This window comes from Ambystoma mexicanum, chromosome 8, assembly GCF_040938575.1.
Source record: "Ambystoma mexicanum isolate Mex_15411 chromosome 8, UKY_AmexF1_1, whole genome shotgun sequence".
Taxonomy (NCBI): Eukaryota; Metazoa; Chordata; class Amphibia; order Caudata; family Ambystomatidae; genus Ambystoma; species Ambystoma mexicanum.
This window is the reverse complement of record NC_090929.1, coordinates 781,241,831-781,269,770: the sequence shown is the minus strand read 5'-3', so window position 1 is coordinate 781,269,770 and position 27,940 is coordinate 781,241,831. Positions and strand designations below refer to the sequence as shown.

General features: G+C 49.5%; 1 protein-coding gene across 2 annotated transcripts in view; it reads left to right on the top strand.

Annotated features, from left to right (window-relative positions):
• SUPV3L1 (Suv3 like RNA helicase) overlaps window positions 1-27,940 on the top strand; it is a 1,718,675-nt gene that overhangs the window by 375,241 nt on the left and 1,315,494 nt on the right. For both annotated transcript variants that reach the window (XM_069610607.1, XM_069610608.1), the window contains exon 5: window positions 23,627-23,795. In XM_069610607.1, coding sequence (XP_069466708.1) covers window positions 23,627-23,795 — 169 coding nt within the window. The remainder of the gene's footprint in view (window positions 1-23,626; window positions 23,796-27,940) is intronic.

Sequence of the window (27,940 nt, the reverse complement as noted above, 5' to 3'; positions counted from 1 at the left end):
TAGACCGGTGTGCAAAATGAGCAGCCAATGTACCATGAAAGATCTGTGCATGCATCATCAAATACATTGCACCGGCCTGCATCATGTTGCTCAGCACTCAATCTGAAGGGCCAGTACAATGCATATTGTTGCAGCAACACTAACACTTGTATTTTGAATGACAAATCTGAGGGTAATGTAATGGAGTAAAGCAGCTGGGCAAGGATACATGACAATTGTTGGGCCTGCCTCACATGCAAACATTGGGACTTGAGCAATATAGTTTTGGGTAGCTAGGAGCAGGGAGACTTCACATGACGCACTCAAGAATGGTGTGTTTGTAGGTTATGTCTGGCCATTCCTAGGTCTACTGTTATCCAGCATATACTATGTGACGAAGCATTGCAATGAGTTCTGGCAGTGCAGTCATCCTAGGGGTAGAAAAGGCCCCACAACCATTGGGATGGTCCGCATGGAGGAGTTCTACTTGGTATCTCCTGGAAGACCGTACTTCCAGCCCTCTCGCGTAGCAGGGACCAGTCACAGCAGTGGGCACTAAACTCTCCATAATCCCTTTGGGTGGAAGGAAAAAGATCACACTAGGAACCCCCGGGGCTATGCTCACTGTCCAGGTTGTCACCTAGAGACTAAACCCAACCCTAACATGTGCTCCAGCTGAACCAATGGAACACGTAGGTGGACCTCTTTAAGGGAGCCGTGAAGCAGGAGTGTAGTTGAGCTGACGGGAACTGTGGGCTGTAGAGACCACTTGTAATTCTATATAGAGGCGGATCTGGGAGGCATTCAGCCCGCTTCATTCCCCCATCTCGGAATCGGAAGCCATCATTTGGGAAGGGACCTGCCGCCAATGTATGCACATCTGCCTGAAGAGACACCATTATTCGCTTTACTAGGGGAGGACAAGGTGTCACGGTCCATTCACCGTTAGTGACGCTTGTTTTGCCCTATCGTTGACCCAGACAGTGGCGCCTGTCGTGGCGACTTGGACAGAGAATGCTGCTGCCTGTGTTGGGGACATCAACACCCAGACGCCCCATGGCTTTGCACAAGTGACCCGTCACATGTACGTTCCTGCCGATGTGACCCGGAAGTGATGGCAAGGTGGTGAGCCGGGGATGATTGTAGTGATTGTAGTGAGTGAGGAGAGGAGAGTAGTGAGTGAGATGAACAGATGGGTAGGGTGGGGCGAGTCCATGGATAATTTTGAAGATGAAAAGAAGTTTATACTTAGCTCTTTGTTCCATAGATAGCCAGTCAATCGGGTGAATGGCAGAGAAGGTAGCGGTAAAGCGAGAAAGGTTGAAAATTGTGCAGATCGCAGAGTTCACGACTTTGTCCAGCTGTGAAAAAGCATAGTTGGAAGGCCATAATGGAGACTGGTTCATTAGTCTGATCTAGAGAGGGCTAAGGAGGAGATTAGCTGTTCAGCAGTATTGAAAGGAAGAAGATGATTGATTTTTCTGATATTGAGTAGGGTAAGTCTGGCTCCAATGGCAGGTTTGGAGATGAAGAGCGAGAAGTTGTGTGATGGGCTGAAGATGATACCAAGGTTATGAGCGGAAGCAGAGTAAGGAAGGTAGTCTGGAGCAAAGAGGAGAGAGAGAAATGAAGAGCTAGCCTGTTTGGCTGGAAATGGAGAACTTCATTCTTTTTGGAGGGGAGAACGAGTGAGACACCATCCAGTGTTTGATGAAGGAGAGACAGTTTGAAATTTTTACAGCTGCTCGCCGGAAAAGGAGTTAAAGGAGAAGATTGGAGTGCCGTTGGCAAAGAATTGATGGGAGAAGCTATAAGAGGAGATCAGGGCATCGAGAGCTGAAGTATAGAGAGTGAAGAGAAGTGGAATGACTCTTGGGGAACTCCAACAGTAAGAGTGCTGAGTGGGGAGGAGAGACTGTTCCAGGAAACCTGAAAGTATCTCGGGGGCAAGGAATGAAACCGACTAAGCAAGGGCCTTATCGCTGATGCCAAGGAGAGGTAATGTAGCGAGAATACAAAATGGTCGACCGTATCGAAGACAGCAGTTACGATTGAGAAGAATAAGAATAGATGAAAGGTTTGCATGACGAGCAGAAGAGATGAAATTGCTGACATTGAGGACAGCTAGCTCTGGCATCCGACCTCTGAGTATCAATGAGTTGATTGAATGTTATTCGCTTTAGGATTTTGGATTAGTGTGGTAGAAGAAAGACTGGGTTAAAATTGGCATGACTTGGATCTAGACCAGGTTTCTTAAAGAGATGGATGACTAGGGTGCGGGAAAAGTGGCTTTGCCGAGAGAGGAACTCAAGATGTCGAGCAACACTGGGAGCTATATGCTTCACAATGTGCAGGGACAGTGGGGGCACAGGAGACTTAGACTTGAGGAGTAGGGCAATAATCTCATCTGGGTTGGTGGGGGCAAGAAAAGACACCTTAGCGGGAGAAGAGGGTAGGAGTGGTGGAGAAAAGTGAGCAGGAGGAAAGGATAGAAAGGAAGTTGTGAGGGTATGGTGATTGGTTGAAATTGTAGATGGAAAGTAAGAGAGCAAGATCGTTTGCATGAAGAGTAGAGGAGATGGGTTTAGGAGGTGAGTAAATGGAGTTGAGACTTTTGGAGGTACCTAGGTTGTAAAAACTGTGACGAAATGAGAGCGATAAGTCCTGTTTGTCAGAGTTAAGATTAGAGGAATAGTTTTGAAAAGCAGTGAGATGGAGTTGGAGATCAGAGGAGTGTCTTGACCTTTGCCAAGTGCAAAGCTTTTTCTGGTCTGTTTTCTGGGTGCCAATGAAGAGTGTAATCCAGGGCTGTGGAGAGGAGGATTTAGGAGTGATGTAGTGAGAGGAGAAAGGGAGCATAACTGCCAGTGTTTGAGTTAGAGAAGGCTTCTTCAGTGGATGGAATGGTGAGTCCAGCATAGGAGCAGAGTGGTGTAGGTCAGGAAGGTTGGAGGAGGGAAACCTCTGCTTAGTAATAGTTGCAGTTTGATCAGCGGGAGACGGCGTGGTGGAGATATTGGAGGTGGTGCGTTGAGGGTCAAGGGAGTTTCTATTAGAATGGGTGCAGAGAGTGGATACAAGAAAGTGAGTGGTGGAAGTATAAGAGACCTGGTCAGTCGATAGAGCAGCAGAGAGAGCAGGGACGTTGAGGTCACCAATGACAATGAGCTGGTGATCGCGAGGGAGAGAGTCAATTAGTTGGGAGATGTGGTCGAAGAATTGACCTATTGGACCAGAGAGTGAGAGGGAGAGGGATGGGGATGGGGATGGAGGGGGAGAGAGCAGGGTAGGGGAGGGCTGGGAAGGAGAGATAGGAAGTTGGAGGATGAAAACAGTCCTACACCACCACCACCCCTGCCAGTGGGGTGGGGAGAGAATGAAGGTGTAGGAAGGGTCATAAAGGGCAGCAAGGGTTGCAGAGGGAGAGATGCAGGTTTCAGTAACAGTAATGAGGTCAAGAGAAGGTGCATGAGAAAGGAAGAAGTCTTAGGTAAAGGAGGTTTTGTTGCAGAGCGATAGTGCATTCCAAAGAGCAATAGAGTGAGATGTAGAAGCATAGCAACGTTGAGTCTGAGAAATAGTCACGCTGGGGGTAGATGCAAGAAGAGGAAGTATAATGGAAGTTAAGGTTGGAGTAGGTTTTGGGAATAAATAGAGTAGTGGAGCGAGAAGAGAGGTTGCGTCATTGATAAGAGCTGATAGGGATGGGAAGAGTTGAGAGGGTTCTGAGTGGAGGAGAGTGAAGAGAAGTAGGAAGGAAAGCAAGAAATAGCATGAGAGGTTAATGGTGAGGTTAAAGCTGAGAAGAGGAAATAATGGGTACTTAAAAGTGGCAGGGCAGAGCAAAGGCTCATAGGCTAAGAGACAAAGAGGCTGGTCAACAGCTGGTTTTCACCCTTCACTGTTCCTCCCTAAACTGGCTCATGGCATGTGTCGGTGTACTCCCTGTCAACCCCAGTCTGTGCTCCTACAGTTCCCTCTTGGACTATGACATCAATGTCTGTCAGTGCCAGCATCACCACAGGTTGTGATGGTGAGCTGTCTCTTGTGGCAAGGCACTCCACTGTATGTTTGTCAACCAACATACGAACGCACCCTCGTAGAATGGGCCAGTGCTTCTGGATCTGGCTCACTGTTCGTGGTGGTGATGCCACCACATCAAGGCATACAATAAGCAGTGTTGCATAGAAATTTGCTATGCAGTTGTGGGTCTGCTAATTAAATTGACACTTTTTTTTAAACATATTTTTTATTAACTTTTCAACACACAATACAAACCAAACAAACAGTGCAAGAAAGGCTAATAATCAAACATACATTATTGCATCCAGGTCCACAGTCCCCCGTCCCCCCCCCCCCCGCCCCAGCCTACTTCCTTATTATTTATTCCGCCTCTGCTTCCTGCGTTAGGGGTTCCTCATCATCCGCACACTTAGTCCTGGCCACTAGACTCCTCGTACGTGGGCCCAAAAATGTGTTATTAGTTGCCTCCAATTCGCCAGAGAGCCCTCCTCTTCCTCCTCCCCTCCTCCTGCCACTCCCCCGTGTCTGCCTCTGCCCATTGCTGCAGATCTTTCAACCATAGTTTGAGTTTGGGTTTATAGTATGCCTTCCACCCCATAGCAATTCTTTTTGCCAAGACATACGCCAGGTCTTTCACATGCTGAAGTTTATGTGGCCTGGGGAACCCTCCTATCGAGCAAGCCCACGCCGTGTCTACCCCCATTTTAATTCCTTTGTCATCCATCTTTTGTGTGATTTCCCCCCAGAATTGCTCTATTCGCCAGCATGGGGTCTGGCATGGATTCACATGCTCATGAATATTCCCGTCATCAGGCTGGGAATCCTCGGTACAGAATAAATCAGTATCAGTTTTGTTTCTGATATGTCTTTCTTAGTAGTAACCAATCACTGATCTCTGGGTCATACTGCCCACAGCCAATGACTGCCCTGTCCCTAAGCCCTGCCTCTGGCAACCATCCTCAGATTTTTACCGTACGTTCAAGTGTTGGGAATCCTCGTGCTATAGCTCTCGAGCTTTTGCTGCGTTTTCGCGCTTTTTCAAAGATAATTTCTCATTTCTCGGTTAGATTGAGCCTCAAGCTCCATCGTTTCTACATCCGATCAACAACGGGGATCTGTTTCGGACTTTCTACGCCCCTCAAGGGTGAAGATTTCGTCGAGCGACACTTCGGAGGATTCCAGAAGTTTCTGAGGCCTACCCCGGACATGGCCCAGGAGAAAGGAAGCTCGACGCCCAGGAAGCTGTTCAGGGCCTGCCCTGGATGCCAGCTGCAGAACGTGTTCAAGGAAGACGAGCATTCCTTATGCCTCTACTGTCTTCACGAGGACAAAACACACGTGGAGAAGGACTCTGTGTTTTGCGGGAACATGTCTGAACGGACCATGAAGGATCGCCATCTTCGTCTCGACAACTGGCTGGAGGGAAAAAGCCCGTCAGGTGAGAAGAAAAAGAAGAAATCTGAACGGTCTTCTAAGTCCTGTGAGGGCACCCCGGCGACGGGGGCCCAACAGAAGGCTAAGCACCACGAGTCCGCGGGCACCGGGAGCGCCGAACGGTCGGGCTCCTTGGCTGCCAGGCAGGGCGCATCCTCCCCGCCGCCATCGACCACGAGCCAACGCTCTGGCTCGAGTAAGAGGAAATCTGAGAACACGGCAAAGCTTCTGGAGAGGCCCCGGTCGATCTCGAACATTTCAGCGGAGGGGGAGCGAGGCGAGGAGCCTTCCCCCAAGGTGAAGGCCTCAAGCATGCAGTCGGTGACAAAGGCCTTGATTCACCCAGCCAAGGCCTCTATCGAGAAAGTCGCGGCAACCCTGGCTCAGCCTGTGGAGGTGACACCAGTGGTAGCGACCTCGGGGGCCCAGAGTCTCCCTGCCACCTCGGAGGGAGGCATCTTTCACCCCCAAGAAGTCCCCGGCGGAGAAGGAAGGGGGGGGGCATTGGCCATCGTGGATACAGACACAGCCTCCGAGGAGGAGCTGGTCGAAGTCCTTGAGAGCCACGACGCGGGCATGGAGGAGGACCAGCCCTTCGAGAGGCATCTCAACGACGGAGACGACGAAAGCGACGGAGGTGCCGACGAGGCTCCAGACCAACCGTTGCGCCCGTCGCAGCCAGTGCTGCAGGATAACTCGGCGGCCATTTTGATGGCAATACAATCTTTATGCACTGAGATGAGGACGAGATTGCCTTTACCCCCGACGGAGGAGCTGGAACCAGGCCCGACAGAGGAGCCTGGGGCAGGCCCGTCGGGAAGTCCACCACCGAAGAGGAGAAGGTCACATCCTCCTACCCCTTCCCAGCCCTCGAGGCCCGCTCAGCCCTCATCCCCGTCCACGATCCGCGGGGAGGACATGGGCACGGCCACAGACGACGATGGGCATGGACGACGGCGGCGACGACGGGGTGGACCTCCCGTCGTTCCCCCTTCCCCGGGCTTCACCGCCCAACGAGATTGGATCCTTCCATGCGATGATCTCCAGGGCATCCAAGCTTTTCCAGCTCTGCCCCGAAAAGAAGGAGGGGTTCCTCTATCAACGTTGCAAGGCCAGAGGAAGAGGGTCCTCGCGGTCCCGCTACTGGATGACATCTGGGACGAGGGACTTTCCCTCTTCAAGAACCCGTCCACGACACCGGCGAAAAGGGACCAATATGAGAAGAAATACCGGGTCCCCCGATGCGGCCCCTTTATGCCTTAGAGCACAGCTGACCCCGGATTCGGTCGTCTCGGCGGCTGCCAGGAAAAAGGCAAGGGGGGCATCGGCCTCGACATCGACTTCCCCGCCGGACAGCGAGGGAAAGAAGCTCGACGCAATGGGACGACGAGTCATCACGCCTGCGGCGACGACGATTAAGGCGGCCAACGCCCTGGCTATCGTTGCCCGTTACGACAGGGAACTCTGGTTTAAAATCGCTCCCATGTTGGACTTCCTGCCAGGCAAGAGGGCTGAAGCCCTGGAAATCTTGCAAGAAGGCGAGGTGGCTTCGGACCACGCCATAACTGTGGGGACAGACATCGCGGACACCGGTTTCCGCCAACTGGGCAACAGCGTTTGCCTCAGACGGCGCGGTTGGCTTAAGGCAACGGATTTCCACCAAGACGTACAAGCCAAAGTTTTGGACATGCCCTTCGACGGGAACAACCTGTTTGGGAAAACAGTCGATGAGTCCCTGCAAGCCATCAAGACGCACACGGAGACAGCCCGGGCCCTGGGAGTTCTCCAGCAACAACGGCCGTCCTTTCGGAGCACCGGAGGCAAGCAAGGGGCCTCCAAAGGTTCCGGCAGCAGCTCTTCTACCTACCTCGGGCGGCCCGTCCCTCGTCGCAGGAGGCCTATAGAGGCCGGGGCAAGTCGGGTGGTTCCCGCCGTCGTCGCCAGGGAGGGCAAGGCGGCCTCAAAACAGGACTGAACCGACCGTGGCGTCCGGCCCCCACCGAAGCACCAGGCCGGCTGGCGAAGTTCGTCAGCATGTGCGAGTCCATCTCCACTGACCGTTGGGTGCTGAAGACCCTGGCCCAGGGGCACGCCCTCGAATTTCTAAAGAAGTGGCCTCGCGTGCCACCCGTGGCCAGGAAGGAAAACCACGTACCCCAGCTGCTGCTGGAGGTAAGGGCGATGCTCAAGAAAAGAGCCATCGAGCTCGTCCCAAAGAGGCTTCGGGGCGCCGAAGTCTACTCAAGATACTTCCTCGTAAAGAAGAAGACAGGAGGTTGTTGTCCCATCATGGACCTGCGGCGACTGAACAAGTACATCAAGGCTCAGAAGTTCCGTATGGTCACCCTCCAGCACGTGCTGGGACAGCTGGAGGACGACGATTTCCTGTCGTCGTTGGACTTGGAGGATGCCTACTTTCACATCCCCATCCTAAAAGGACACCGAAGGTTCCTCAGGATCGTGGTCCAAGGACGGCACTACCAGTTCAAGGCCCTCCCCTTCGGATTAAAGTCGGCACCCAGGGTGTTCACCAAGTGCCTAGCACCAGTGGCGGCGTGGCTACTCCTGCAAGAGATCCACGTCTATCCCTACCTGGACGACTGGCTCATCCGAGCAAGGTCAAGGGAGCTCGCCGTAGAACACACGAGGACCGTCCAGCTGCTCACGGACCTGGGATTCTCCATCAATTTTCCCAAATCCTACCTGGCCCCGTCGCAAGTCGCCCTGTTTCTGGGAGCCAAGCTCGACAGTGGCGTGGCTGGCCTCACCGTCGGAGGAAAGGACGGAGGCCATCCTGGGCAAGGTGCAGCGTCTGCTGGCCACCGACACAGCCAGGGTAAGATCCATCAAGTCCCTCCTCGGGATGATGTCCTCCTGCATATATTGGTGCACCTCTGCAGACTTCGGATGCGCCCTCTACAAGAGTTCCTCGTCGCCCGCTGGATTCAAGCGACGGGCAGCTTCGAGGACATGATTCCGCTCAACAAGACTTTCCGTCAAGCGATCTGGTGGTGGGGCACCCGCTCTCATCTGACGGCGGGCACGGACTTTCAGACCCCAGCTCACCAGGTAACTGTGACGACGGATGCCTCCCTGGAAGGGTGGGGAGCACACACCGGAGATCTTCACGAGAGAGGCCTTTGGCTCCCAGAGGAGAAGCCGCTCCACAGCAACATCTTGGAGCTCTGTGCAGTGTTCTGGGCCCTCAGGTCTTTTCTTCCGTCCCTCAAGGGCAAGGTGGTGAGGATCTTCACCGACAACACCACCATGATGTTCTACATCTGGAAGCAGGGCGGAACCAGATCCCCCATCCCTGTCCAAGGAAGCCCAGGACCTGTGGCATTGGGCCGTCCCCCAAGGGATGTTTCTGGTGCCTTTTAATCTGGCAGGGATAAAAAAACACCATCGCCGACTCACTCAGCAGGGACCTGCGCTCGTGCCACGAGTGGGAACTATGCCAGGATCACGTGGATCGACTCTTCCAACGATGGGGCAAACCCCAAATCGATCTGTTCGCGACGGCGACAAACTCCAAATGCCAGAGGTTCCCCAGCTGAGGAGCAGGGGCGATGCTTTCTCGTTCCCCTGGGACGGCCTATTCCTTTATGCATTCCCTCCGTTGCCGTTGTTGCTCCGGCTCATCAACCAGCTAAAGAGGTCCCGGTGCAGGATGATTCTCGTCGCACCGGCGTGGCCAAGACCGATCTGGTTCCCGGACCTTCTGGACTTGTCAGCGTCCTCACCAGTCAAGCTGCCGACAGACGCGGATCTTCTCTCCAGAGAAGGAGGCGCCATTCTTCACCACGACCCGAAGTCGCTGAACTTGCAGGCCTGGCTCCTGCAGCACTAGAGTTTGGAGGATACGATATCCCGGCTGACTGTAGAGAGGTTCTTGCAAAAGCCAGGGCGTCCTCAACTATCAAGTGTTATGGACGTAAGTGGAAGAGGTTCTCTGTCTGGTGCCGTGCACAGAAGATTAACCCTCTGCGGATTACGGCCCCTCAAGTGCTGCCGTACCTACTGTCGCTGGCCAAAGCTGGACTAGCTCACGCCTCCTTCAAAATACATCTGGCTGCGATCTCCCAATACACCAGAACCACGGGACGGGTGTCCTTGTGGTCCCATCGCCTGGTGAAAGAATTTATGAAGGGATTGTTCCGATAGTTCCCGCCGGTGAAGGCCCCTGCCTCGGCATGGGAGCTCAACGTAGTGCTGACCAGGCTCATGGGGGCCCCATTCAAGCCTATGCATACGGCGCCGTTGAAGTTCCTGTCGTGGAAGACAGCATTTCTCATGGCCATCACCTCCGCACGACGAGTGGGAGAGATCCAGGCCCCATCTTGCAAGCCTCCATACTTGACTTTTCACGACACAAGGGTGGTGCTGAGGACACACCCCTCCTTTATGCCAGAGGTGCCGTCGGACTTTCACCTCAATGAGCCCTTGGTGTTACCTGTTTTCTTCCCGTCTCCTTCGTCGCCGGCCGAGAGGACTTTGCACTCGCTGGATGTGGCTAGAGCGCTGAAGTTCTACGTGGACCGCACAAAGAGTTTTCGGAAGACATCACAGCTGTTTGTGAACTTTGGACCTGTGAACCAAGGGAAGGCTCTCTCGAAGGCTTCCATTTCCAGATGGCTCTCCGGCTGTATCATGTACTGTCACCGGTTGGCAAACCGACCGTTGCCCGGCCGTCCGAGAGCCCATTCGACCAGAGCGATCGCTGCTACCACGGCATTCTTGTCTGGTGTGCCCCTGCTGGACATCTGCAGGGCTGCTAAGTGGAGGTTGGCGCACACCTTCACGAAATTCTACTGCGTCGACCGGGATTCCAGGGAGGAGTCCAGAGTCGGCCAAGTAGTGCTGCACAACCTGTTCACCTGAAGGTGGGCCTGGTGAGGAGGTAAGAGTTGCTTAATGTTGAGTTTATGTATTGCATAATGTTGAGCCTTTTGTCACCTCCCGTGGTTGTGCATGTGTGTACTGCTATGTAATCTTATATTCATGAGCATGTGAATCCATGCCAGACCCCATACTGGAGAAGGAACAAGTTACTTACCTCTGCGGCTCTTCACTTGGTCATACTGCCACTTCACGTGCTACCAAATCTGAGGATGGCAGCCAGAGGCAGGGCTTAGGGAGAGGGCAGACATTGGCTGTGGGCAGTATGACCCAGAGATCAGTGATTGGTTACTACTAAGAAAGACAGATCAGAAACAAAACTGATATTGATTTTTTTCTGTACCGAGGATTCCCAGCCTGACGACTGGAAATATTCATGAGCATGTGAATCCATGCCAGACCCATGCTGGAGAACAACAGTTACAGGTAAGTAACTTGTTCCTTATCGGGCACGACCGACCATGTGTGTCATTTCGACGTTTTCTTCATTGCACTTCGGGCATGCTTGGCGCCCTGCATTCCTAAATTTGGCGATCCTCTGGGGTGTCGTACACGCCCTATGGGTTACATATAATTGTATCTGTTGCAATCTGGCGTTTCTTGACACTTTTTTGTGGTACCCTGGAGCTCGTTCCCATATCCCATCACTCATCTGGGTCCCCACCTCTTCCTCCCAGTCCAGCCTGAGTTGCGTCACCTCTTTCCCCACCTTAGTCATTATCTCATATAACCTAGACGTTTTGGGCCCTCCTTCCGCTATATCATATATCATATCTATGGTGGTGTCCGGCTCCTCTGACAGCTCAATCTCTGACCAGGTCTCTGATTCACCGTACCATCCCATGATACGCTATTTACTGGCCCTCATGTAGCCCCGTATCCTCCACCAGTCCTTCGAAGTCCCGTATAGTCCCCTCTTGCCATACCTCCCCCATTATTGATATCCCAACCGCTTCCCAGTATCTCCTGACAGCCTGTCTCAACTGCCTGTCCTTACCCGCCACGACAACCAGTGGGATCTGCAGGGAGCATGGGTCCGGGTTTCCCATTAACTGACAGGCCTTCCACCATATTTCCCACCCAAGCTTCATAATCCCCGGGCGTTTCCCCATTTCCTGCTTGGGTAACCAAATCACTTCCTTTAGAAAGAATGGGGCACTATTCCTTTGGAATAGCTGGAGTTCCGAGGTCGGCTCATCAGAGAGCCATTTAGCTACAAATTGCAGTTGGGTGGCAGTATAGTATGCTTCAAAGTTCGGTAGTTTAATACCCCCCTTCTCATATGGATTTTGTAGCTTCCATGCCACTCTGTGCCTCGTCCCATGCCATAAGAAGTCCCTGCATACACTGTCCCACTTGGCGAAAAACGCTCTAGGTATCAAGTATGGAATGTTCACAAAGCAGTGCACCAACCTGGGCAATACTACCATCGTAAGCATTGCCACCCGTCCCATCATTGCCAGGGGGAGCTTAACCCAAAACTTCATGCTGTTCTCTATTTTCTTAACCACCATCTCTGTTTTATGTTCATGTTCTGCCTCTACCGTGTGGTATGTTTATTCCCAGATATCTAAAGGTGTTAGCCTCCCACGGTACCTGCAGGATTGGTAGCCGATCTGCTGGGACCCCCCTATAACCCACCCAATGGGAATACACAGGACTTTCCCGGGTTCACCGCTATGCCAGAGAGCCCCGCAAATCGTTCCATCACCTCCAGTATATATTGGAGCTTCTCCTCCGGGTAGGGTAGGTACAACAACATATTGTCTGCGTACAGGGAGATTAACTGTGGCTCCCCTCCCAGCGGGATACCTATCACAACATACTGCTGCCTCAGGTCTATAGCCAAGGGCTCTAGTGCCAGAATATACAGCATAGGGGACCACGGGCATCCCTACCTGGTGCCCCTATTTAGTTGCCACCTTTGTGATATAACAGCCCCTGTTCTGACCCTGGCCAAAGGTGCACTATATATGAGCTTGGCCCACTGAAGATATCCCGATCCTATGCCATAGCCGCTCAGCGCCGCAAGCAGCCAGGGCCATCTGACCGAGTCAAACGCCTTTATTGCGTCCAGCGATACTACCGCTATCTCCTCTTAATCTTCCTTTGTGTGCTCAATAATTCGGTGCAGCCGCCTAAGATTATGCGATATGTTCCTGTTGGGAACATACCCTGTCTGATCAGGGAGTATTAGTTTGTCTATGACCCTCTTCAGTCTGTTTGCCAGGACTGCCGTTAACATTTTGCTATCCTAATTTAGCATTGAAAGGGGCCTATACGAGCCGCAATCGCTTCCTGTCTTATTAGGTTTAGGGAGCAGTATTATAACTGCTTCTCTCAGGGATTCTTGCAGTTCTCCCATCTCATACGCTTCGTTCAACATCTCTAAAAGCGGGGGGAGAACCTCTTTTCCATATGTTTTATAAAATTCACCTTGCAACCCATCATTTCCCGGGGTCTTACTAGTAGGTAATTGTCTCACCAGCTCCTCCAATTCCTCCAGGGTAATCGCGGAGTCTAGTTCTTCTTTCTTCTGCACTGATCTGCAGCAACCCAATATCTTCCAATGTTTCTCTAATTTCCTGGTTATTGCTTACCACTTGGTCATCATACAGAGTCCTATAATATTCTACAAATTCTTGGTTAACCTCTTCCTGGGTGTCCGCTATGCTTGCATCTCCCCTTTCAATCGTCCTTATGGTGGGTCTGGGGGTATCATTTTTGTACAACCAAGCTAGCACTCTACCAGGCTTGTCACCCCCTGCGTGCTCTCTCTCAATGTACTTTCTATAATTTAAGTTGCACAATCTCTCCCAGCATCCCGCACATTTTTGTTGCAACCCAAGCACTACCTACGCGTCTTCTGTGGTATTCCCTCCCCTTTTCGCTATTTTCTCCAACTCTGCTTCCATCGCCTGTAGTTCCGTTTTAATCCCACATTGCAACCCTTTAGACTTCGCTATGGCTATCCCCCTCACCACCACTTTGAACGCTTCCCAGAGCGTGCCTGCCGCCTGGACGCTGCCCTTATTTATTTCAAAAAAGCTAATTATTTCCTCCCTCATATCTTCTCTATACACATTATCCTTTAGAGCCTCTGCTCTTAAGCGCCATGTTGGTATTCTTGCCCTGTGGGGCCTGAATTACCATACTATTATCATCGGCGAGTGGTCTGAAAGGACTCTCGCCTTATACTCTGCGTGTGTTATTTCTGTCGTCTGTTCCTGTGTCACAAATACATAGCCTAGTCTGGTATATAGGTTGTGCAGGGCTGCATAGTGAGAGTGTTCTCTTATCCGGGTGGAGGGTCATCCATACATCATCCAGACCAAACTCCGCCAGCAGTGATTGCAACGCTCTAGCCGCAGGGGTGGGCCTATCTTGTTTAGTATCAGATCTATCTATTTTCGGGTGCAAGGTGCAATTAAAGTCTCCCCCCCCCGCCCTCCCCAATCACCGCTCCCCCCATAGTCCCGCCTAGTTTACCATATAAGGATCTGAAATACGCCGCCGTGTCCTGGTTTGGGGCATAAGTGTTCACTATGCATATCTCCCTATTTTCTACTAGCCCTTTCATTATTACCATTCTTCCGTCCGGCTCAGCAGTCTATTGCAATAGCTGGAATGGGACATGCAGCGCTACCCATATGATGACCCCCCCCTCGCATAAACTGAATACGCCGCCCCCACAACTGTCCCCTTCCATTTCTCGTACACCGTTTCCAGCTTTGCCGGCGTTAGGTGTGTCTCCTGCAGCAGGGCTACATCAGTCTTCTGCCTGCGCAGGTACATCATCACCTTATTCCTTTTCAGATAACTGTTGAGTCCCCTAACATTCCAGGTGACTACTTTAAGGTCTCCCATGGCTCATACCTTTTCCAGGTGCGTAGGCTCCCACCCCAACCATGTCCCAAAATATATCCCCAACCACCTGACCCCAACTCCAAAACCCATCAACAACTCAAACTCTCCCCGTGCCCCTCGTAACCCCTGCCCGAACTTCCTCTGCACTCCCCTTCCCCCACCCACCCATCCCCAACTGTTGCCCAGCTCCATCCCTGGATCGCAGGCACCCCCGCATCTAGCCCCTTTCCGGCCTAGGCCGTACTAGCAGCACAACAGAGAATAGTCACCCTAGTGGTGACCTAACTATTCTACTACTTGGGGGTAAGCCTCAGGCCACGCCCCCCTTAAATTGACACTTGTGTAGCAAAGCTAGCTATTTAATTTACTGTGTTCACTGAATGCACAGCTTGCGCTGCATTCCTCTTGCTTTCCCGCCTCTCTATACCCTCGTTTCTCTGTCCCCTGCTAGTTCAAACGGGCCAGTGGAGAGAGTGCAGCAGTAATCATCTTCTCCAGCATTGGATCTTTCATAGATTCACATGCTGTGAATATTCCCCGGCGACAAGCTGGGAATTCTTATAGATATATTTTGTAGTAAAAGTTTGGGTGCTATCCACCTTGTTTTGAGTCTGGATCCACCAATAGCAAGGCCAGACCCAAGGTAAGGGCTAGGTCAGAGGGGACCCCATATAAGGCACAAGCGTCACCACACGGAAGAACGGTCAGTCTAGTGCAGCAGTGGTGAGGATGTCAACGCTACCCTCGTCGTGTCGCCGAAGAGGCACTTGTCTGCTACTAAGATGGGGATACATCAAAAACATTTTCTTCCTTGAAAAATCCTTTGTCCACTACCGCAAATGCAGGTCATTAGTCTGCAGCCCCAGCAACTGCAAAAATCTTGTTGACCAAAAAATCGGATAATTCGTCTACGAGCCCGTCCACAGCCTTGACGACAGCAAAAATCTTGTCGACCACCACGTCAAAAATAGGACATTTGCCAACAAAGACATCAGTGGAAAAGTCCCTTGGCGGCCCCTTGCCGGGCAGATCTAAAAAGCCCCAGGCACACAATTCGTCCTCAGGGCACTCTTACGCTCACCTGGCTCCCACAGGGGCGTCGATCGGAACTGGAAAGCTGCGGTTTCCACCCACGTGACGCGTAGTGCCGAGATGACAGACTGGACTGGCCCACCTAATCTCGTCTGCTTGACCCGAAGAAGTACTCTCCTGAAATTGGAGAAAGGGAATTGGCCACCCGTGGATTTGAGTGATAACCCCCCCCCCCCCACTGTTCTCCCCTCTAATCATCTCAGATGTTTCCTTTTATATTCTCACCTTAGGTTTTTAAAAGATGAGCTCTCCATCCTGCGTAGAATGCAGGGGCGCGTGGATAACCAGTTACTTAACTGGTCCGAAGGAATTGGAGAGTTACAGAACAATATTGACTCTGAGGTTCCTGGCGAGGAGCCGTAAGTATATAGTTCATAAGAGTTCAAAATGTCTGACTTTCACTCTTGTCCGATTCCTTTTTTTTTTTAATACTTTATTTATAATTTTCATAAACATATTACAATCAATCATTGAAATCAAAGAATATAAAGAGTACAATAAAACAATAAAAGGAAAACAAAAAGTATCTAATACCACACAGAAGTAAAGAATCGCTCCCTCAAGAATCTTTAAAATATTATGAAACAATAAAGAACAACAAAACCACAAGATAAATCAAGACAAAGACAAGACATAAAACACACACCCATCTCCCAACCAGCTCAGAATGAGAAAACTCATACCTTGACTTATAATCATTCACTTCCATAAAATTCATTAAAAGGTCCCCAAAGTTCCTCATAAATTGTTCCTTTTTGCTGTTTACGTAATAAGCACTTCTCATATCACGCCCGCATCTTGGAGACAGCAGGAGCACAGATAATGGGCTCCGCGGGAAATCAATAGTCCAAATTGCATCAATCCTATCCAGCACATCCTTCCAATAGTCCCTCACCCTATCACAGTACCACAACATATGTAACAGAGAGCTAGGATCCCACGTCATATTATGACTCGGAAAGTTTGTGATGGTGGGTTTGGTTATCCAGTTTTGGGGAACTATTGTAAAGGCTTCTTACTTAAAAAATTGTTCATTTTCTTGAATGATGATGTAGACTTAGTGCCCTGGTGGGTGAGAATTGAGAGAGAAATGTTGAAACCATACAATGCAAGAAGTTGTATTCCCTTGGGAGATTACCTCGTCGGGCAATGAATCTGAGATCAATTGCTGTTACTAAGGACACTTTGATCTCGTTTGTTACTACTAATAGTCAGGGATTGCATATGTATACAGAGGCTTCTTTATGGTGTAATCCTGGTTTGCAGGTTAATAATATGCTGTTGCATTGGAAGAGTTGGAGTAATAGAGGTGTTCTGGAAATTGGTGGTGTTTGGAATGATAATGATGAAATGATTCCTTTTGATGATCTATGTTTTAAATATGGACTAAGTTGGAGGGAACAGGGAAGGTATAGAATACTGAAGGATTTGCTTTTTGAACGGCGACAGATGTTAAACTCTGGATTTGTAGCGAGGCCAGAGATATGTGGGTTGTTTTCTGTGATGGAACAGAAGGTGTCGAATATTATGAACTTTCTTCCTTTGGAGAATGCTTGGTTGGCCTCATGGGAGAAACTACGAACGAATTGGTCTGAACAGTTGGGCAATGACATTCCAATGGAGGAGTGGGAACAGATCTGGAGGGTCCCAGTTAAAGCGAGAATCGACTTAAATTTGCGTTATGTTCATCAAAGGGTATTGGGTAAAATTTACTGGACTGCGCTTCGTATGTGTAGTCTTGGATTGCTAGACAATGATGTTTGTTGTGGGGTGTTGGAAGGAGAAGGGCTCTCTGTCACCTTGCTGTTCTTTATTCCCTTTGGTGCCAGAGTTTGGCGAAGAAATGATGAAGACAGAGGTGGATCGTGGAGGTGCTGCGAAGACTGGTGAGTATAGCGCGGTGCTGCAGCAGGCGATGCAACGCGCATCAAATAACGTCTTTCTTCCTATTCGAAGACGCGATGGATCCAGAATCAGGTGAGGAAATAAGTATTGTTCTTGTTCTAACCTTTTTCCTTCTTTCTCCCTTTTTCTAGGAGCTCCAGACTCGAGGCGGGCGTGGCAGAAGACTGGATGCTAGCTTGCAGGCACGGTGAGCGTTACGCTGCAGGATGCAGAATAATGCGAAGCGTGAGCTGCCCTTCGTGCGTGGTTTAAATAGTAACCCGTTCAGCCAAGCAATGTAGATAGCAAGTGCCAGCCGACCTGTTCCGCCCAACAATGGCTCCAAGCCGGGAACCAGCAGCAACAGTACAGACAAACCTAGCATGAAACTGAGTGAGCTGACCCGACCCTCCAACAATAGCCGTGCCGCAGCCATATCGAAAACCGCTGGCAATGAATCTGTGCCTAACCACTCAACCCAAACCAGAATCTGTTGTGTCAGCGGCAGCAAACGGGAAGATGCATTCTCAAACACAAAAATGCACCGTACCCCCAGAAAATGAGGGGAGTAAGCTGGACACCTTCGGAAAGAAAGTAATCAAAATTGCTACCACAGTTAATGCAGCTAATTCGTTCGTTGGCAATCATGTCTCACTACGATCGGGAAATGTGGCATAGAATGGCCCCTTTACTAGATCTGCCAGCCGATAAAAGAAGCAATGGAACTGTTTAAGGAAGGAGAAAAAGCGGCCAACCATAACATTGATATGGCAGTGGACGTGGCCGAAACCGGGTTCAAGCTACTCAGGAAAAGTGTGGCCATGAGAAGATAAGATTGGTTGAAAAGCACAGACTTTTGACAGGATGTCCAGCACAAGGTGGTAGACATGCCCTTTGAAGGGGATGACCTCTTTGCCAATAAGATCGACGAAGCCCTTAAGGCAATCCAAAACGGAAACCGACAGTCTGCTCACTCACCACCTTGCAAAACAGGAAAGCTTTTTGACCCTTTACAGGGGCGTCTGGAAGGAACTACACTTCCTCCAAGGGTGGCCAAACATATACCAAGGGAACATATTACTCCAAGGGATACAGGTCGTCCTTCCAGGGATATAACAAATCTAAAGATTTCTGACAACCTCAGGGAGACAAGCAAGGAGCTAACTCCCAGAGGAGGAAACCATGAAATCCATTACTGTGACTATGCCCTAACTCAGGGCCAAGTGTGGGGGGGGGTGAAATGTGTCAAATCTGGTCCACCAATGGCATTGCATAACCAGACAAGGCGGGTCCTTCAAGCAATCACACACGGATCTCTCCTAGAATTCGTAATTCTCCCCACCCCCAACATACCACCTATATCCACAAAGTCACCTTCAAGTATTAATCCAGGAGTTGCAGCAAATGCTGCAGAAATAAGTCACCCAAAGGATGCCAAGCAGACAATGGGGCTGCGGGGTGTACTTGCGTTACTTCGTGGTCAAGAAACCGGACGGCACTTGGCGTCCAATTTTAGATTTGCGCAGTCTCTGCAAGTTTATAAAAAGACAAACATTTCAAATGGTAACGCTGTAGTCATCACTGCCATTTAACTGGTCAACTTCCTGGGATCCCTACACTTGCAGGATGCCTATTTCCACATTGCAATACATCCCAGGCACAGAAGGTTTCTAAGGTTCATGGTCAACAACATACATTACCAATTGCTGCTCCTCCTTGGTTGTCGGCGACCTTGACTTTCTCCGGCAGGACGAAAGCGGTCGACGGTGATGAGCAAGCGAGTCCTTGATTTAAAGTGTTCTTACGCAATGGAGCGTTGTCGCTACAGTCGACGAGATTACAGCGATACCTCAGTCGACACCGACTGACTTCAATGTCCGGGCGTTTCACTTCAGATTCCTCGGCGGTCCCCTTCTTCGGTCGGCAGACTTTCGAGGGTCCGATTTCCAGGGAGCTTTGGTGAAGATTAGCTGGTGCACAATGGTCCCTCGTAGCTCGCGAAGAGGTCTCCTAGCCAGGTCCTCTCTTGGATCAGTTCTTGGAGACCAGACCGTTTTCGGATTGCGTTGAAGGAACTCAGCAGGACCTTCTTCTAGCTGGGCTTCAAGGTAAGCATCAAGTTTCGACTTCAGCTTGTGAACGATTTCCATCAGTGAGAGGTCCCCAGATATACTGTTGGGTCTGTTCACTCTGCTGGGTCACACTCGCGCAACCAATCACTCAGAAGGGCATTCAGGCAGGCAGGCTGCCAAACAGGCTCACAGTGCATTCAGGCCATTTTTCTCCATCCAGACACTCGCAACACGGAATGTGGATTCGGACAAGCACCCAGCCATTCAGCACTCTGCACTGCATTCATACCAGTTTCTATAAAATGTTCTGCCCCCAGTTGATCACCCCCCACCCCTTTTGGTCACCCTCTTCAACTCGATTGGTGAGTCGGGATCTATTACCCCTTCGATGCCGGAATCTATCACTATCCTCCTACTCAAGCCAGGCAAAGACCCCAGGGACAACAGCTCTTATAGGCCCATTTCCCTCATGAACATAGACGCTAATATTTACTCAAAAATCCCATCAAAATGCCTGGCAGGCGTTCTGCCCGACATAACCAACCCAGACCATACAGGCTTCATTAAAAATAGGTCAACAGGGGATAACATCCGTAGAGCCCTAAACCTGATCGATATCGCGACCCAGGACTCGCAGAAGTTATCACTGTTGGCCTTGGATGCAACCAAAGCGTTTGACAAAGTGGACTGGGCTTTCATGCGTCTTACCCTGGAAGCCTCCCGCTTCGGACCGACCTTCCGAAAACTTGTACTAGCTGACTATCAATTCTTGAAGACCCTCCTCAGGGTCAATGGCTCCATGTCTAACCCTATCCCCCTAACTTGTGGGACCAGACAGGGATGTCATCTGTCCCCACTTCTCTTCGCCTTGGTTATGGAGCCCTTTGCCCAAAGAATTCAGCTAGACCCAGAGATCAAGGGCCTCCAAATCGGCACCTCCCAGCCCAAAATAGCGCTCTATGCAGATGACGTGCTCCTGTCCATCACGAATATCAGCTCCTCCTTAAAACCCTCTGTCGTTGAGATTAATAGATTTGGGAGGGTTGCGGACTTCACTATCAATTTTGGTAAATCCGTTGCCCTGGGGATAGGCTTGGAGCCGGTAGAGCAGGGATCCCTTGAAGCCCTTTGTCCGGTCCAATGGAGCGAAAAAGTAATTCCCTACCTGGGTGTTCAAATTCCCGCTCGCTCGGGAGAGGTATATCGGGCAAACACCCCCCCGCCCCCCTAATCTTTAGAGAGCTTGAGAGGGACCTGGACCGATGGCTGTCACAAAAGATCTCACTTATCGGGCGCATTACCACCTGTAAAATGAACCTCCTTCCGAGGTTCCGATACGCTTGTTCCTCCTTACCTGTCACAATCCCCTTGCCCCCTTCTCCGCTGCCTGCAGAGGAAAATGCTCCAGTTCATTTGGAAGGGTAGAAAGGCGAGGATTCCCCAGAGGACAAAGATGGGCAGCGCCAAAATAGTTGGGTTAGGGATCCCTGTCCTGCGTAAATACCAGGTGGCGGCACAGCTGGCACACATACAGGAATGGTTTGTGTCCTCCGATTGCCCAAGGTGTGTCAAGGCGGAACAATCCCGCCTGGCGCTTCCCTTACGCTTCCTCCCACACATCCCGCCCCCACTGCGCCAGCACTGGAAGAGGCTGTTGTCCTCCACTAGACATACCCTTAGCGTATGGGATTGGGCCTTGAGGCATAAGGGCATTCCTAGGGGCTGGGTCCCTCATCCCCAATATTCCATAACCCGGCCTTCTCCCCAGGGTTCCATCCGTTGGACTTAATTGGATTGTGGGAGGCCTTGAATGTTTGGGTCAACTGTTTGAGGGAGACCGGCCTCACTCATTTGAACAATGCAAAACGGCCTTTCGGCTAACAGAAGCGGATAGTTTCCCCTACATCCAACTGCAACGCTGGTGCTCCTCGACCCCCCCCCCCCCCCCAAACCACCAAGCTGTGACACACACCCCCAACCCTCCCACGCTTACCTTAAAAGATCTCCCACCACATGGGAAACATTTTCACCCTCTATAAACTGTTGCAGGAAGACATTCTTTCCACAAGGGTACCATATATGTTGCAATGGGAGGCGGACCTAGGACACCCCCTAGAAGACCAGACTTGGGTGGACATTTGGGCGCGAACACACTCCTCATCCTTCTGCATCGCCAATAGGGACTGCACTCATAAGGTACTCTTACGCTGGTACTACCCCACCTCCCCCTCAGGCTTCACCGCATTAACCAAGCCCTAGACCCCGGCTGCTGGCGCCTATGTGGACAGCCGGGATCGTACTTCCACATGTGGTGGTCATGCCCAATTGTGAAAGCTTTCTGGACACAATGCATTGCTACGATAAAATACATCACCCAGGTGGGAATTCCAATCGAGCCGGAGCCCATCTAATTAGGAGCCCCGGTTCCAGGGGTTTACCAAGATCTGGAAAACAAGCTAAGCTGCTGACCCAATTTCTCCTGGCCAGGGAAATCACAGTTGCACGCACCTGGAAGACCAAAGAGGGGCCATTCAAGTCGCTTGGGTGGATAAACATGTGGGAAATATTGATCGGGGGGAAAAGTGTCAGCAGCCAAAGCAGGCCTCCTACACCGCTTCTCGAACATTTGGGCACCATTCCTAAGCTATGACCTAAAGTTCCCGGTGTTAACCAACAAACTCCCCCAGGCCAGGAGGGTACGTAACGTGGAAGGAGAAGGTTCAGCGGAGGGGCTTTCTGGACAGTTTTCTGGCCTATGGACTTGGCCTCAAGATATTTTAGGGGGGAAACTATTAGATGTCCCTTGCTCCATCCTTCAAGGTATGATGTTGGGTATTAAGGGGACTCTACTGGGACCCTGTTGTCCATGTTCTAACCCCTAGTCCTCCTTCCTTGCAGCTTCAGTAGAGGGCCATTGTGCATTCCTCCGCCTCTACTCCGGACTCCTTCCTACCTGTGAGAACAAGATGTGTCTGGTGGAAATGCACTAGGGTGGAGAGTAGAGGCAAGTAGATTTAGAAAGAGGCTGTTACAATAGTCCAACCTAGAGAGAACCAGAGCTTGGGAGACAGTGAGCTTCTGAGGGAAGGAGAGGAAAGGCAGAGTACCTCTGAGGAGGTGCAGTAGGAAGTTTGACTTTTTAGAGACCTCAGAGATATGGGCGGAGAAGGAAAGTGTGAAATCAAAGATGACCCTGAGGTTCTTAGCCTCGCAGGTAGGGGTACGAGGGGGGCCAAGGGAGGCCAGCCAGAGGGTGAGGGAGAAGGAGGGAGATGGTGTGCCGATGAGGAGGATCTCAGTCTTGCTGGCATTCAGACAAAGATCATTGGTGGCACACAAATCTTGAATGGCAGTAAGGCAGCCAGAGATGTGAGGGGGAGAGGAGGTGGCCGAGGGCAGCCGGGAAATGAGTTAAGTGTCATCAGCCTAGCAATGGAAATTTGAGCAGAAAATGGCAATGCAGTGGGCGAGAGTTGCCCGGTATTGTTTGACGAGCCAGGGTGAGAGGTTAGACCCCTGGGGAACCACACAGGTGGAGAGGAAGATAGATGATAGGAAGGACCCCAGTTGGACCTGAGAGGGTCAATCAGAGAGGAAAGATCAACATCCAAGCAGCGTAATACCTTCATGTTCTCATGCTTTGGCCTCTATGCTTGTTATCCGCTCTTTTTCTTGTTTATATTGTCTGTTCTATAGGTATCCAGGACACACGTGCTAATAGTTTGCCAGCAGTCTTGCCAGATGGAGAGTACATGGCCATTCTGTATCAAATTACTAACCATAATGGAAGTCTTTTCATTGTATGTGAACACCACCTTGCGAGATAGGTTTTTATATGCCTGTAATGATTTAATAAATATAACACTATTAATAAACTAGCACTTTTCTTCTGTTTCAGTTAGCACAAGCACTTAGATATTCCTAAGCGTGTGTACAAGTTCGGTTTTCAGGCAGGATTTTGCATTCACTTTCCGTCACAATATTTCCCACCTGTTCTCTGAAATGGCAGTCCGGTTATCCACCTGGCCTCTGTTTAGTCTTTGCATGGTTTTGGTCAGATTGGGCAGGTGCTCTTGGAAAATGGAACAGGATTGTGTGCTATGACTGACCCTTAAGAGAGACCAAAGTAGCTTTCACTTTACTATGGCATTGCTTGATTCTGCAGTCCGTGAAACTACTACCTGGCCTTATTTATTGGTGTTTCATTACATACCACATATCGAAAGCCCTTGTTTCTGTATTGCTACCAGTTACATCTCCTTTAAGAATCAAAGCCATGAATCCACCATAGTAAATCTGAGTGGGGTTTGATATTGTGTTTGTCACAACTTGATTTTATATGCATTGAAGTATTCTTGTTTACTTTGTCTGATCAGGTATGCTGAAGCTAGAGCTATTCAACGAAAAATTGTATTTCATGCTGGACCTACAAACAGTGGGAAAACATATCATGCCATCCAAAGGTACTTGACGGCAAAATCTGGAGTGTATTGTGGTCCCTTAAAATTGCTGGCCCATGAGATCTACCAGAAGAGTAACACAGCTGTAAGTATCTTGCTAGAAAAATCTAGACTGCTTAATATTCTTTTTTTTATTTACCTAGACCACAAACTAACCTATTGATTTTACTGTTTAATGCTTGCAAATTAGCATTACAATGCCAAGAGTCACATGTACAACATCAGGGCCTTCTTTTCCTCTAGTTACTTGCAAAATCGAATTTGAAGAATTAAGCCAAAAGGTGGTGTATATTTGCACAATTCCTTTAGGTAATGCAACCAGGAACATTTAGAAAATTAAACATAAATGTGCAAAACTTAAAGCAATTTTTTTTTGTATAATTGGCAGCTAGATGGTTATGAAAGTATGACCCCTTCTGAAACATTACTTTTTTACACCTAGTAATGTATTTATTTTTATTTTATTGGACATTTGTATGCAAGTCCCGGGAGGATAGCTCAGCGGCAACGTGCTCGCCTTGGAAGCAAGACAACACGAAGCAACATGGATTCGATCCCCGGGTCCGTGCTTAGAAACACCTGGGTATTTAGCTTGTTATAAATAACCTAACATCATATATCATATAATCTGGAGCTTATGCACAGGTGTTTCTAGGCGCCACAAGACAAGATGGGGGTTGGGGGAACATGGGAAATCATAAGAATACAACAACAAAGAAACTTATGTTGGGCTTGTGACAATCCTACTGTGCAACTGCATGGCAAGGTTATAAGTGCAGGGGGTGGGGGGGAAAGAGCGAGAAGTGCAATGTTATTGGCTGCAAGATTTTAGAAAATGTTTTACATCTAGCAAAAAAAGTGCTTTTCATTGCTGTACTTTTGTACTCTTGCAGATACATAGAGTACTCTTTTGCAAATGTCTTACTAACAATTTTCAGAACAACACGCAGTAAAGAAATGAAAAAGTTGTATTGGTTGTCCAGCGTTTGCCCATACTGACCCTTCTGTTTGCTCAGCAAGAAGTAAAGTAAGAACAGGAATGGCTGAACCAGAGTTGGCGTCTTGAATAACATCTGCCACCCTTCGTGGATGGGCTGCAACTTTTGACAACTGGTCCACTTACTCTTGAAACTAGTTCACCAGAGCTAGGCTTTGCCATTTTCTTGCTTGCACTGGAGATTCTTTCAGGATCACACAGCTTGACTTATTGTTTATAGTCCCTCCCAAAACTGTTCATTAAATGCACAACATTTTCAGATTGTCTCCTTATGGGTGATCCTTGCCAGACATCGTGAATAAACGTGCCTCCCTATAAGTAGGCTCTCCAGCGCTTAGAGAAGAAATAATCATCCAATAGTCATCGGCGAAGGGGGACCCAATAGGTTTGGTGGGGTACTCATCAATATCAGGTATTTTACATCTCTTGGACACACTGTCCATGCACCAAACTGGTCATCCCAAGTTTCCTTGAGGATCAATATTCGAAGAGACATCTCCCATGTCTAAGATTCTGGAACAGCAGTTTAATCAACGGAAATAGCATAACCCCATGTAATTGCGTGCCTCATGCTTTCAAAGGACTTGTGTATTTCTCATAGGGAAAATAGAGTAACCCAGTATTTCCCCTACTGTGCAGTGACCCTGTAGCATAGTTGTAAGCACTTCCAGAAGTGCTCTTTTGCTGAACTATAATGGCCTTTCAGGTTCTCGTAGTATTTCATGTGAACTTTATTATAAAACTGACCTAGATATCTGAGGTCTGTAGAGTCTTATAAAGGCCAGTAAAAGGTGCAGGATGGATGTATAATTGGTCATTTAGCCAGATGTTCGCTCTATGGGTCAAGCCTAACCAGATCTTTTCCTTTTACCTTGATCTCTGCCAGGTATGTATAACCCCAACTGGGGTTTGCTCCTTTCTCCTTTAGGGTCTGGTCTCTGTCTGGGATATATCTCTATTATGGAGGATTTCCTTTTTGGCTGCTTCTCTAGTTTTGGATTTTATTTTTGTTTAAGTGAGATTCAAAATTCACTTAACACTGTGACTCATTTGTTTGCGCTTTTCTTTCTTTAGGTGCTGTCCTAGTGGCCAATAATGCTACCAGGATAGGGATACCAGTTTACCCCCTTTTCTTGTCACTTCTTGAGTCCCCTCAGCCAGACCATGTGTTCAGGGCAGGCAGTGGCAGTTTATTACATTTCACATTTGGCATTTTTATTACTTTTCACATTTGGCACTTTTGTGTAGTCATTTCCTACCACACGGTAGCCATTTGTCCTTTCTCAGTTGCTAAAATGGCTCTTTTCTCTACACACTAAACTGTCTCTGACAGTCTCCATTGTGTTTTATTGTTGTTGTTGTGGTGAGTAGGAATGACCATATATGCCCATTCACCTTTGTGGGCTCTGCACAGGGCCCAGTGAGCATTGCTGAAAGAATGTTTCCCAAGTAAACACCCTTTCCACAATGCATAGTCTACGTAGCTGGGAGGGCCGGCCCAGCACAATGGAGGTGAGCTCGAGTAAATGGGCCAGGGGAGGGCTGGGGAGTTGAAGGTAAGGGGATGAAAGTGGCAGTGTTTGAATGGATTCCAATGTGGAGAAAAGTCTCCCACATGCCTTAATCCATATCCTTGTATGTTCCTGACTGAATGGATGTTGGCTGACCATTCCTGATTGGATGGTCACCAAATCTTTCAAACGTACACTGTTGATGATTGGATGGTTGGAGTTAATTCCCAACTCTGTGGATGTGTAGAGCTGTAGAGATTTCGCCACTTCTTTAGGTAACTACTGTACTGGATTTATGAAGCTGGGTTCCAAGAATGACACTGAGGACTCTGCTTAAAGCTGTGCTGCTGCAGTCCTTTCTTAATGAAGGTGTAGCCCAGTTATCTCGAACAGCAAAAAAACCTTTTGTAGGCGCCTCCTCCCCTTGAACTGGTGAGCAGTTTGTTAATCTGTTGCAGCCTTCTCTGGTGCTTGCCTGAAGCTCCTTGGATCGAGAATTTGCTAATTCTGGGTGGGGTCTCTACTGTATCTGGAACTCTGAATGCTATTGTGTGCTGCCCCTAAAGCATCTAGTCTGTCGTGGCACAGTGCCCAACCCCTGCAGTTTCCTCACATCATGGCATGTTCTGAGGGCACTGTCCATTCCAGAACGTTTGGTGCCCCTTGGTAGAAATCACTGTTGTGCTTTCTCCTTGCCTGGTGCGTTTTGTCTACCTGTCTCCCTCCCAGAGCATCCTGAATAGGGACCACGATGGAAACTCAACCCCACATCAGAATAGAACAATGCACCTGCTGCTCCTAGGCCTTCTCAGTGGTCGCCATCATCTTGGTGAGCCTTCCCAGAGGTCTTTAGACTTGGGATTCATGGTGTTTTTTGTTGGGACAAGCTCCACCCTGAAAAAGATTTAAAACTGCAAAAGGGTTCCTTCTTCCAGCTCTGCAGCCCAGGTATGTGAACTTTTTGCCATCCGGCCTGATGCAACTGGTGATATCTTCTCCATCGGTATAATCTCTCATACATTCACCCACCAATATGAGATACAAGGGCCTTCTGGAGTCTTCCAAAAACTAGCATAGTTTATTCTTGCGGCTATCCGCAGGTGTGATACTGAGTCAGCTCTAGGGCCTGACATTCAGAAAGTGCCATCTTTGGCGACATCCCCCAGGAGCAGGGTCAGTGGGCACATGGGGAGTAGGCTCCCCGTGATGTCTTTGACACTTGAGCGGATCTTCTGCCAATAAGTCGGCATAATCTTGCAGTGCCACCATATGTGGACAGGGCTCCTTAGTTGACCACAGCCATGCCAACAACAATCTGAGTAATCTGGACGGCTCGCATGCAACCTTTGAGGGGTCATATACCAGCGGTAACATAGTTTAGGGCTTCTTCCTTGATTATGGTGCAGCAAGATTTCTTATGAGCCCAGGGCCAGATCTTCTGACTTGGTTCTTCCGAAATGTCTTGGCCTAATTTCTGTGACTCTTGCCCCTCCCTCACCCTAAACTGTTTGACTTTATTATTGGATACCCAAGTTGAATCTCTTTTTGCATTCCAAGAATATGAGTGGTGCCCCATCTTTATATAGGTCCCTCCGTCTTAGAATCAGCTGGGATTCCCATTGTGCAAACACCCTATGAATTTAGCAGCTAACAGTTTGTTGGCCTCGTTACCCTTAGAATGAAAGTATTGTTTCGTTAGCTGTATGCACTGGGCCACCCTCC